This window comes from Tachyglossus aculeatus, chromosome 11 (assembly GCF_015852505.1).
Source record: "Tachyglossus aculeatus isolate mTacAcu1 chromosome 11, mTacAcu1.pri, whole genome shotgun sequence".
Taxonomy (NCBI): Eukaryota; Metazoa; Chordata; class Mammalia; order Monotremata; family Tachyglossidae; genus Tachyglossus; species Tachyglossus aculeatus.
Window position 1 is genome coordinate 36,654,608 of NC_052076.1, and position 10,935 is coordinate 36,665,542.

Here is a 10,935-nt window from a genome sequence, read left to right on the forward strand (position 1 = left end):
TCCCAGCTGCGCTAGAGTGTGGGAAGTGTGAGTCAGGGAAGAGAGAGAGAGAGAGATGAAGTGTCAATGGGACCAGAGGTTTCCACGTCTGACCTGCAGCACTCCTTCCTAGGAGATGGGCACTGGATCACTACAGCAAACATTGTGGGGGAAATCCCTCTGGCCTGAGGTTGCAAACACAACACAAAGCCCAGATTCTTGCCTTAAACCTCCCCCGGTTTCTCCCTAATTACCTTTCTTCCTTCCTTCCTCCTCCTCCTCCTCCTCACTGTTTGATCCCATCCCAATATTGCACTAATGAGACCATGACAAGTTATTATTTTGATTCACAGAGGTCACTGTGTTCCTGAGTTTGTTGTTGGCCCCCTGGACAGGGATGGGCTGGTGAGTAGGTGGTGTTGGTGGTGGGAGGAATTGGGAGGGCGGTGTAGATTGTCAGCCTTTACCTTCCCTCTAAGAAACCAGGTGTCCTGCCTCCCAACTCCCCAACCACACAACCTTCCCCCCACCCAACATTCATTCATTCATTCATTCACTCGTATTTATTGAGCACTTACTGTGTGCAGAGCACTGTACTAAGCGCTTGGAAAGCACAAGTTGGCAGCATATAGAGATGGTCCCTGCCCAACAACGGGCTCACAGTCTAGAAGGGGGAGACAGACAACAAAACAAAACATGTGGACAGGTGTCAAGTCATCAGAATAAATAGAAATAAAGCTAGATGCACATCATTAACAAAATAAATAGAATAGCAAATATGTACAAGTGAAATAGAGTAATAAATCCGCGCAAACATATAAACAGGTGCTGTGGGGAGGGGAAGGAAGTAGGGCGGGGGGAGCCATCCCCTCTAGGCTTCCCACCCCAGGTTTCGCTCAGCCCTGGGAATCTAGATCCCCGGGCCCTCAGTGCCCCAACCCTCCAATTTCAGAATTCATAGGTGTCTCGGGTTTTCCACCCAGCGGATCCCAATCTTTTTCCTGAAGCCAGTCTCCTTCCTCGCCTGGGTCCCCGAGTCCGGCCCCGCAGAGACACATGCCCGCGGTGTGCTATGAGTAACACACCTGTTCCTGCAAGTCCTCAGTGGCAAGCACTGAAGCTCCGCCCCCATCTCGAGAGGCAACAACAGGAAGGAGACCAACCTGGGCACTTGTGGGAAGGTCAGTTTCCCCTGGCAGCTCTCAGGCGGAGGCCCCAGCTACCCTGCCCAGGGACCGTGGAGGCAACGCCCTCCTGTCCTCCATCTGCCCTCCCACAGGTGGTGGGCCTGAATCACGGCTTTCCGGGCATCGCTGCAGAAGGGGGCTAACGGGATTCCAGCACGAGGGGCTGTCCAAGGCCTCTGAGGGCTGACTCACCGAGGGCAACGAGTGCCCAAGGCTACAGAGCCGTTAAGAGGCCAGAGCCGGTCCCCTTCCTCTCCTCCCCCTCCCCAGATTCCCAGGATCTGCCTGCCCAATTCCCCGGGCCCAGGATCCCTAACACCTGCATCCTGCTTTCCCAGAATACCATCTCTCCACAATACTGCTCCCAGCCTCCAGTCCAGCATATCTCATCCCCACCCCCATCCATAGTCTTCGCCCTACTCCCTTTCCCTTCCAAAACCCAGAGGCCCTGTCCCCAGCACCCTAAAGATAACCTTGGTATTGGTTAATCAATCAATCGATGGCATTCACTGAGCACTCACTAGGTGCAGAACACTGTACTAAGCACTTGGGAGAGTACAATAAAGCAGAATCGGCTGACACGTTCCCTGCCCAATACGTCAAGCACTTACAGAGAAGCAGCGTGGCTCAGTGGACAGAGCCTGGGCTTTGAAGTCAAAGGTCATGGGTTCAAATTCTGGCTCCGCCAATTGTCAGCTGTGTGACCTTGGGCAAGTCACTTAACTTCTCTGGGCCTCAGTTACCTCAACTGTAAAATGGGGATTAATACTGTGAGCCCCCTGTGGGACAACCTGATCACCCTGTAACCTTCCCAGCTCTTAGAACAGTGCTTTGCACATAGTAAGTGCTTAATAAATGCCATCATCATCATTATTATTATTATTATTACTAGGCACCAAGCACTGTGGTGAGCACTGAGGTAGGTACTCTGCAAGTACATCAGACACAGTGCTCACAATCTGATGGGGGAGAGAGAAGAGGCATTGAACCCCATTTTATAACACCCCATCCTCAGAACCCATCCTCTCCTTGGCCCCCAGCAGACTTTCAGCACCCGGTTTGGGATAGAGGTGTCCACCACACCCCTCTAGAGAACTCCCCACAACCTTCCCAGAAACCCCGAGGGCCCCCAACCCTCTAACCCGAGGCAGGTGGTGGAAGCCAGCAATGCCTAGGGCCACATTAACGGCTCATTTCCTTCCTCCCTGCCCCCTCACCACCCCCCTTGACCCACAGCCCCAGGACTGGGGCTCAGGAGGCCCAGCACCGGGGAGACGGGTTGGTCTGCATTCCATCTTCCCCGGAGGATAAAGCCTCCAGACTGCAACCAAGCCAGCACATTGGATCCTGCTTCCTGGATCAGCCATCCACCGCCTCTCTGCCCTGGATTGCTCTCCCTGCCTGCCTCTGGCCTCCTAGTCCACCATGGCCACCGCCAGCACCCCTGTGGCCATCTGCTGGAGCTGGGGAATGACCCTGCTGGTCCTGTCCCACCTGAGTGAGTAGCTGAGGAACCCTGTGAGGACTCTCTACATCCCCCAGCCCTGTCTTCCTCCCTCCAACTCTCTGCATCCCCCCAGCCCTGTCCCCACCCTCCCTCCCTCCGGCTCTCTGAAATCCCTAGAGCCCTATCCCCCTCCCTCTGGCTCTCCCCTTCTTTCCCATCTCTGTCCCTCCCTTTCCCTCCCTCCTTCCTTCCTTCCCTTTGTCCAGTTCTTTCTCTTCTCCAGTGGTCCCTCACTCTTCCCCTGGTTCCCCCATTTCTGCTCATTTCTCTTCCTTCTCTCTCTTCCTCTTGGTCCCCCAGCCCTCGTCTCTCTCTCCTATCCTCTTTCATCTCCATCTCTCCCTGGCTCAGGCTCCATCTCTTTCATTTGATTTCAATCCTGCTCTCTCCTTGTCTCTCCTTCTCTACCCTCCCTCCTTCTCTTCACTTCCCTGCACTCCCATCCTTCAGGGGAGAAGCCATGAGAGAAGCTTATCCACTTCATTGATATGCTTGAGAGTCCGAGGGGACAGGAGCTGAGGAAGGGAGGAGAGGGGAAGGTAGAGCAAAGGGGAAAGACTACGACTCAGAACGATTTGGAAGGGAGAGAAGAAGGGAGGAAAGGGCATAGGTGTGGAGGGAGGGAAGAGAGACAAGCAGAGAATAAGACAGAGAGATATACATAAATGGAGAAGGGGGGTGAAGGATATTGAATGATCCACCTGCCCGAAATGCCTCTCTGTGGAAAGAGAGATAGGGACCTAGAGGCAGAGGCATTAGAAAATGAGCGAGATGGTTCATAGTTCAAAGTGCTTAGTACAGTTCTCTGCACATAGTAAATGCTCAGTAAATACTACTGATGATGGTTGATGGTCAGACAGATGGACAATGGAGACATCAACAGTTGGGCAGGCAAAGAATTCTGAGGGAGGAAGGATGAGGAGCTGGAAGACCTGTTGGGCTGAGCCCTTTGGGCATCTTCCTCCTGCCAATCAGTGGCTTTTATTGAGCACTTACTGTGTGCTGAGCAATAATAATAACAATAATAATAATAATAATCTGTGGTATTTGTTAAGAACTTTCTATGTGCCAGGCACTGTACTAAGAGCTGGGGAGGATACAAGCAAATCAGATTGGACTCAGTATTTATCCCATGTGGAGCTCACAGTCTTGATCCCCATTTTACAGATGAGGTGACTGAGGCTCTGAGAATCAATCAGTCGTATTTATTGAGCACTTACTGTGTGCAGAGCACTGTACTAAGCACTTGGGAAGTACAAGCTGGCAACATATAGAGACAGTCCCTACCCAACAGTGGGCTCACAGTCTAGAAAGTGAAGTGACTTGCCAAAGTCACACAGCAGAAAAGTGCCAGAGTCAGGATTAGAACCCATGACCTTCTGAGTCCCAGGCCTATGCTCTGTCCACTACACCATGTTGCTTCTTCAAGCACTAAGACTATACTAAGTGCTTGGGAGAGAACAATATAATAGCATTTGTAGACATGCTTCATGCCCACAAGGAGCTTAGAGTCTAGAGAGGAAGTTTACATTCTCTCCTGCTTTTTGTTTTGTTTTTTAAGGTATTTGTTCCACACTTACTATGTGCCAGGACTGTAGTAAGCTCTGGGAAAGATACAAGTTAATCAGGTTGGACACAGTCCCTGACCCCTGTAGGGCTCAAAGTATTAATCCCTATTTTACAGAGGTAACTGAGGCACAGAGAAATGAATCGACTTGCCCAAGGTCACACAGCAGATGTCTCCCAGATACCTCCCGATCCCCGAGAGGCTGGAGGTTGAGTCTCCAGGATAGGAGGAGCAAAAGGAGAAACTGGCAAATATCTGGGCCCAGAGACAAGGGAAGAAGCCAGGCCTGGTGGCTGGATGCCTGAATTCTGGAAAGGGAGAAAGGACTTGGGGAGAAAGAACTGGGGAATAAAAACAGCAGGGTTCAGAGTTCTCAACCACCTCCACTGCGGGACTGATCCCTCTCTCTCTGTTTCTCTTCCAGGCACTGCAGAAGCCACATCAGTTCCAGGTAATAGAAAGATCTACCCTCTTACCACCCCAGCTGAAAGCAGGAGAGAGGAGAGTGTAGAGAAAAAGAGGGTTAGGAGTAGAGGTGGGAAGAGGAAAGGAGAAAAGGAGAGAAGGGAAAGGCGATCCAGAGAGCGACAAAGAGTGGTAGTGGTTGGGGACAAAGGGAGGGAGAAGGAGAGGGAAAAGAGGAGAGGGAGAGGGATGTCAAGAAAACAGCAAAACAGAAGAACTGAGAAGCAAATAAGGTAGAGAGGATAGTGGAAAAAGACGAAAGTAGGAGAAAAGAGGGGGAGATAGAAAGACCCAGAAGAGAAGACTGGGAGAGAGGGAAGAAGGTGGAGAGAGTCTTATAATGGGAAAAGGAAAGGAGAGATGGGAACTTGGAAGGGAAGAAGGAGAAAGGGAAGAAAGAATCTGAAGGAGAAGACAGTGAAGAAAAGGGGGTAGTATGAAGAGGGAAGGGAATATGTGAAAAGCAGGGAGAAAAAATCAAATAAGGATAAGAGTTGGATTGTCTTTGGGGTTGATGTTGAGCTTGGCATTGGTTCCAGCTAGGGTTAAGTTTCAGGTTGAATTGTGTTGGTGTCAGGATTGGGGTTGAGGTTGGCATAGGGATTGGGGTTGGGGTTAGAGTTGGAACTGGGCTGGGGATAGGATTGGGGTTGGAGTTCATGTTGAGTTAGTGATAGGGTTGGGGTTTGGGTTGGGACTAGAGAGGGAGTAAAGTGGAAGATGTGATTGTGTTGGCATTTGGTCAGTGTCAATATTGGGATTGGGGTTGGGGTAGTTGGGGTTGGGGCTAGAGTTGGGGTCACGCTGGCATTTGGTTGGTGTCAGGGAGGGTGGAGATTGGGGTCAGAGTAGGGTTGGGGTTAGGGTTGAGATTGGGGCTGGGATTAGGGTTGGCATTAGGACTGGGGCTGAAACTGAGAGTGGGTGAGATCCAAGGTCTGCCGCCGCTCCTGTCCCCAGCCTGCGGGAAGCCTCAGCTCCTGAATCGCATCGTCGGTGGTGAGGATGCCAAGGACGGGGAGTGGCCGTGGATCGTCAGCATCCAAAAGAACCACACTCATCACTGCGCTGGCTCCCTGCTCACTGACCGCTGGATAGTCACTGCTGCCCACTGCTTTAAGGGGTTAGTGGCACCAGCACCACCCCCACCTCCCCACTCCTCGCACCCCCATCTGCCCTTCCCAGAGCCCAGGTGTCCTGCTCCGAGGTCCCGACTCTTCCACCCATTCGCCCTATACTTTGCCCTGCCCCCAGCTGCCCAGCCAGGCCTCCCGACCACCCATCACCCAGGCCAATCTCCGCCCTCTCCCCACTTCCCCGCATCCTCAAAACCTCCCACCATTCTTCCAGCCTCCGACCCTGTCTGCTGAACCCCTTCCCAGGATCCCGGTGTCCTCCCCACCAAAGCAGCCACCTCGCTGTATCCAGACCTCCCCATTCCTCATCCTCCCCTCCTCCCTCTCCCCTGCCTGTCCCCACCTCCGGACCTCCTGGGTCTTCCCAGAGGCCCGACTCCTGCTCACCCTAACCACGGCTCCCTGTCTCTCTCCCACACAGCTCCCCAGACCTGTCCCTGCTGACCGTCCTGCTGGGGGCATGGACACTCTCCACCCCGGGTCCACAGGCCCTCCGGCTGCCCGTGGCAGAGGTGCGGCCCCACCCCATCTACGCCTGGAAGGAGGGGGCACCCGGGGACATTGCCCTGGTGCGCCTCGCCAGCCCTGCCCCCTTCTCTGAGCACATCCTGCCCATCTGTCTGCCTGAAGCCTCCGTGCCCTTCCCTCCAGAGACACTCTGCTGGATAGCAGGCTGGGGAAGCATCCGAGATGGAGGTAAGAACCCCCGAGGGGGAATGACTACAGGAGAGGGAGACAGGGAAGGGCCTAATGGAAAGAGAAGCAGCGTGGCTCAGTGGAAAGAACACGGGCTTTGGAGTCAGAGGTCATAGGATCAAATCCCGGCTCCACAAATTGTCAGCTGTGTGACTTTGAGCAAGTCACTTCTCTGTGCTTCAGTTACCTCAACTGTAAAAATGGGGATTAAGATTGTGAGCCCCCCCGGTAGGACAACCTGATCATCTTATAACCACCCCAGCGCTTAGAATAGTGCTTTGCACATAGTAAGCACTTAATAAATGCCATCAAAAAAAAGAGCATGGGGCTGGAAGTCAGATGACCTGAGTTCTAATCCCAGCTCCACCCCTTGCCTGCTGGGTGACCTTGGGAAAGTTCCTTCACTTCTCTGTGTCTCCGTTTCCTCATTTGCGAAATGAGGATTCAATACCTTTCCCTCTTCCCCATAAATAGTGAGCCCCATACGAGACAGATATTGGGTCCAACCTAATTATCTTGTACCTATCCCAGCACTTAGTACAGTGCTTGGCACACAGTAAGCCCTTAACAAATACAACACCCATTATCATTAGGGAGGGAGAGAGGGATGGGGAAAGGTTGGCAGAGAGAAAGAAGCAAGCCTAGTTAGATCAGAACAGGAAAAATGTATGGAAATGGATGGCTATGTACTTACCCATAATTTCTTCATTTATATTAATGTCTGTCTCTCCCTCTGAACTATAAACTCGTTGGGTGCAAATCTGTTATACTGTACTCTTCCCAATACTTAATACAGTGCTGTGCACACAGTAATCTCTCACTAAATGATTGATTGAGGGAAAAGGCATAGGAGAGGAACTGACTTTCTGCCCACCGACTAAACCTGATGCACTCTTCCCCTTGCCCTTCTCTTCTCCCCTCTTTCCTCCCTCCAACAGTGTCCCTGCCCCCTCCCAAGAAGCTGCAGAAGTTGGAAGTTCCCATCATCGCTCCAGAGACTTGCAGCCATCTGTACCGAAGGGGAGGGGGACAACAAGAGATCATCACCCCAGACATGCTCTGTGCTGGCTATCGCGAGGGAAAGAAGGACGCCTGTCTGGTGAGACCCCAGCCCAGAGCCTATTGCGTGGCTCTGTTCTCTTCGGTCGATATCACCCATCCCCAGGGTCAGTTGCAGCATCCAGTTATAGGCTGCTCATGCCATTCCAGAAAAGCAGCGTGGCTTAATGGAAAGTGCCCGGGCTTTGGAGTCAGAGGTCATGGGTTCAAATCCCAGCTCCGCCAACTGTCAGCTTTGTGTCTCTCGGCAAGTCACTTCACTTCTCTGGGCCTCAGTTCCGTCATCTGTAAAATGGGGTTTAAAACTGTGAGCCGCCCCCGTGGGACAACCTGATAACCTTGTAAGCTCCCCAGCACTTAGAACAGTCCTTGGCACATAGTAAGTGCTTAACAAATACCATCATTATTATTATTCTTCAGACAGTCACAGAGGCAACTACATCGCTCTGCTGCAGCCAACAGCTGTTCTGTCTCTCTGGAGTCAGCTGTGGTTCCTGATTATTCTCAGGGCTTTGCGACATGCCACAATCAATCAATCATATTTATTGAGCACTTACTGTGTGCAGAGCACTGTACTAAGCGCTTGGGAAGTACAAGTTGGCAACATATAGAGACAGTCCCTACCCAACAGTGGGCTCACAGTCTAGAAGGGGGAGACAGAGAACAAAACCAAACATATTAACAAAATAAAATAAATAGAATAGATATGTGTAAGTAAAATAAATAGAGTAATAAATATGTACAAACATATATACATATATACAAGTATATACATATATACAGCTGACACTTCTCTCAGCTGGCATCACCCCACCCTAAAGTCACAAAAGTCCCTGTTAGGCGCAGACAGTGTCACCCCACCCCAGAGGTAGGCAGGCTTCAGGAGGATGTATGGGTGCGGTAAACCCCATAACTTGGCCCAACCTCCCCACCCCAGAGCCAGCTGCATTTCACCAGGCTGGGAACACTGCCTTGCAGGCAAGTTCCTGAAAAGCTCTGTGCCCTTAAAGTGGCCATGACATTCACACTGGCCTTACCCACCTTGATCAAGGTGGCACCTCCTTCCTCACTGGCCTGCTCTCACCCCATCCCTTCTCCCTAGTCTGAGAGATCAGTCCCTTCTCCCTCCTGTTTCCAAGAAATGAAAACCCAAACATCAAGGCCATAGAAAGGAGAGGAGAGAGATGGTCCCACTGCCCAATTTCCTTTAGGTCTGGGGTAGGTGGCTGTTCAAATTTACCTGTTCCTCACCCTCAAGCCAGCTCTGCCTCGGTTATACTAAGCAAGGGGCTGCACCCAACCCCAGAGCCAGCCAGCCACCTAGTGCTCTCCTCAGCTGTGCAGCTCTCCACAGAAGAGACAGCTGTCCCTCCCTGGTATTCAGGTGAGATCTCTTCCCACTCAAGCCCCTTTTAACCCTTCTCTCTCCCTCCCCCAGGGTGACTCCGGAGGCCCTCTGATGTGCCAAGCGGAAGGCTCCTGGCTCCTGGCGGGCATCATCAGTTGGGGGGAGGGCTGCGCAGAGAGGGACCGCCCAGGAGTCTACATCCGCCTCACGACCCACCAAGCCTGGATCCGGGAAACGGTCCAGGAGGCACAGTTTATCCAGCCAAAGCTAGGAGGGTCCAGAGCATTGGCCCAAGGGACCCCAAGGGGGCTAGGTGGCTACCGGACAGGGCAGGGCCGGGCTGGGGCTCTCTCTCCTCAGGCTAGGAAGCCCTGAGACTTGGAGGGTGGGAGGATGGGGATGGGGCGAGGGGAGGGGCCTGGGGATGGGGAACAAGCAGGGTCTGGGAGAAAAGACAGCAGGGGCACACTGGGTCCTTCTCCCTGTGCCCTCAGTTTCCCCCCGTTCCATAAATACCTTACCTACCTCTGAGGGGTAACAATAGCTGAGTGGACCTAGGGCCGAGAACCTGGGTAGCCTGGCCTCTCTCTGCCTCAGTTTCCCCCTCTGGATCACAGGGAGCACCCCTCTCTGCCCCCTCCCAGTCTACCAGAAGGGGAAAGGGGAGGCAGGGTAGAGGAGTGTCTGTCTGGGAGCCACAACTCCTGGGTCCTACCCCCGCTGGCCGTGGGTGCCCTCGAGTCCGATTTGGCTAGGCAACTTCTGTCTCCCGAGCCCTCTGCAGCCAGGGGGCCCAAGAAACACCACTCCGGGTTTGAATGTCACTTGTGTTTGCGGACGTTTGTAATCACTGCTGAATATCTTATCATGTTATTTATTCCTTCAATTTCAATAAATTATTTATTCCCAAAGTCCGGTCTCTTGGGATCAGGATACAGGGAAGTTAGAGTTAGTCGCACCGGCTGGGGTCTCGGAGACGAAGGGCAGGCTGGCCAGGCCACAAGCCTCTCTGCCCCTTATGCAGGCACCCTGGCTGTGCCCCACCCCTACCGTCGGGGTGTCCAGTACCCGGGCACCTGTCTGCAGCTCCCGGCACCCTGTCTGCCCGCCCCCGGTGCCCTGAGTCCTGCCTCTGGGAGGGAGATGACACTGAGCACGTCACCCTCTCTGGGCTGATTTACTGGGTGATTCACAGCAGATTCTAGAAATTCCTTCCCTTCCGATGCCCAACAATAACAATGAATCAGCAGATTTCTAGGCCACTTTGATTTCCCTTCAGCACGAACCTGCAGTCGACTCCCTTGGTCCTACAAGTTCCTCCTGGGACAACAAAGGACCAGGAGTGCGGCAGGGGCAGGGGGGTGCAGGGCTGGGGGGAAGAATCCACGAGGGAGAAACTGAAGGCCCAAGAGGGGGGAATGGAAATTGAACCCAGGTGTCTTGCGCCAAGCCCTGCTCTTCTTTCAATCCTGCCTTCCCAGTCCCATTCCCTCCTAGGCACAGTCTCCACCCCCTTCCAAGGACCCAGGTAACCTACAGTGCAGCCCCAGCTCTCACTGCCACCGCCCCCCCCCCCCCCAAGAACTCAGGTGTTCTTAGCTGAACCAGAGAGCCCCTCTCTTCTTCCCCATAACAGATTCATCGTTCCTACTAACAGGAGAGGAGAGCCAGGGCCAGGGCAGGTGACTCAGTGGGAGGGAAGGAAGGACAGACAGGTGAGGGAGGGGGGAAGGTGAGAAAGAGAGAGAGAAATGGATGGATGGATGGACGGACAGACGGATGGATGGATGGATGAGCAGAGAGAGAAATCCCAGAAGTCCTCCCTGAAGCCTGGAAAGCTCAGCTCTGCTCCCAGGACCTCCCACTGCCTCTCTGAGACCAAATCTAGCCTTGGACCAAGCTTCCAGGTTTCTCAGCCAGAGCCCGGCACAGCATCCCCCCCAGGCCCTGCCTTCTGTCACTGCTTTCTTCTCTCTCGTTCTCGGGACCAT

At 53.2% G+C, this 10,935-nt stretch overlaps 1 protein-coding gene across 1 annotated transcript; it reads left to right on the plus strand.

The window, feature by feature from the left end:
• Positions 1-2,591: 2,591 nt before the first annotated feature.
• Positions 2,592-9,319, plus strand: PRSS22 (serine protease 22). Its single transcript, XM_038754563.1, has 6 exons — positions 2,592-2,664; positions 4,665-4,691; positions 5,666-5,828; positions 6,263-6,537; positions 7,476-7,636; positions 9,035-9,319. The coding sequence occupies exons 1-6, from the start codon at positions 2,592-2,594 to the stop codon at positions 9,317-9,319; spliced, it is 984 nt and encodes a 327-aa protein (XP_038610491.1).
• Positions 9,320-10,935: the final 1,616 nt, after the last annotated feature.

Excerpts from the sequence above, each read along its gene's own strand:
- PRSS22 (XM_038754563.1), top strand. The coding sequence starts at position 2,592 with ATGGCCACCGCCAGCACCCCTGTGGCCATCTGCTGGAGCTGGGGAATG. Across the intron at positions 5,829-6,262 it reads GCTGCCCACTGCTTTAAGGG|CTCCCCAGACCTGTCCCTGC; the intron begins GTTAGTGGCACC and ends TCTCCCACACAG. Across the intron at positions 6,538-7,475 it reads GGGAAGCATCCGAGATGGAG|TGTCCCTGCCCCCTCCCAAG; the intron begins GTAAGAACCCCC and ends TCCCTCCAACAG.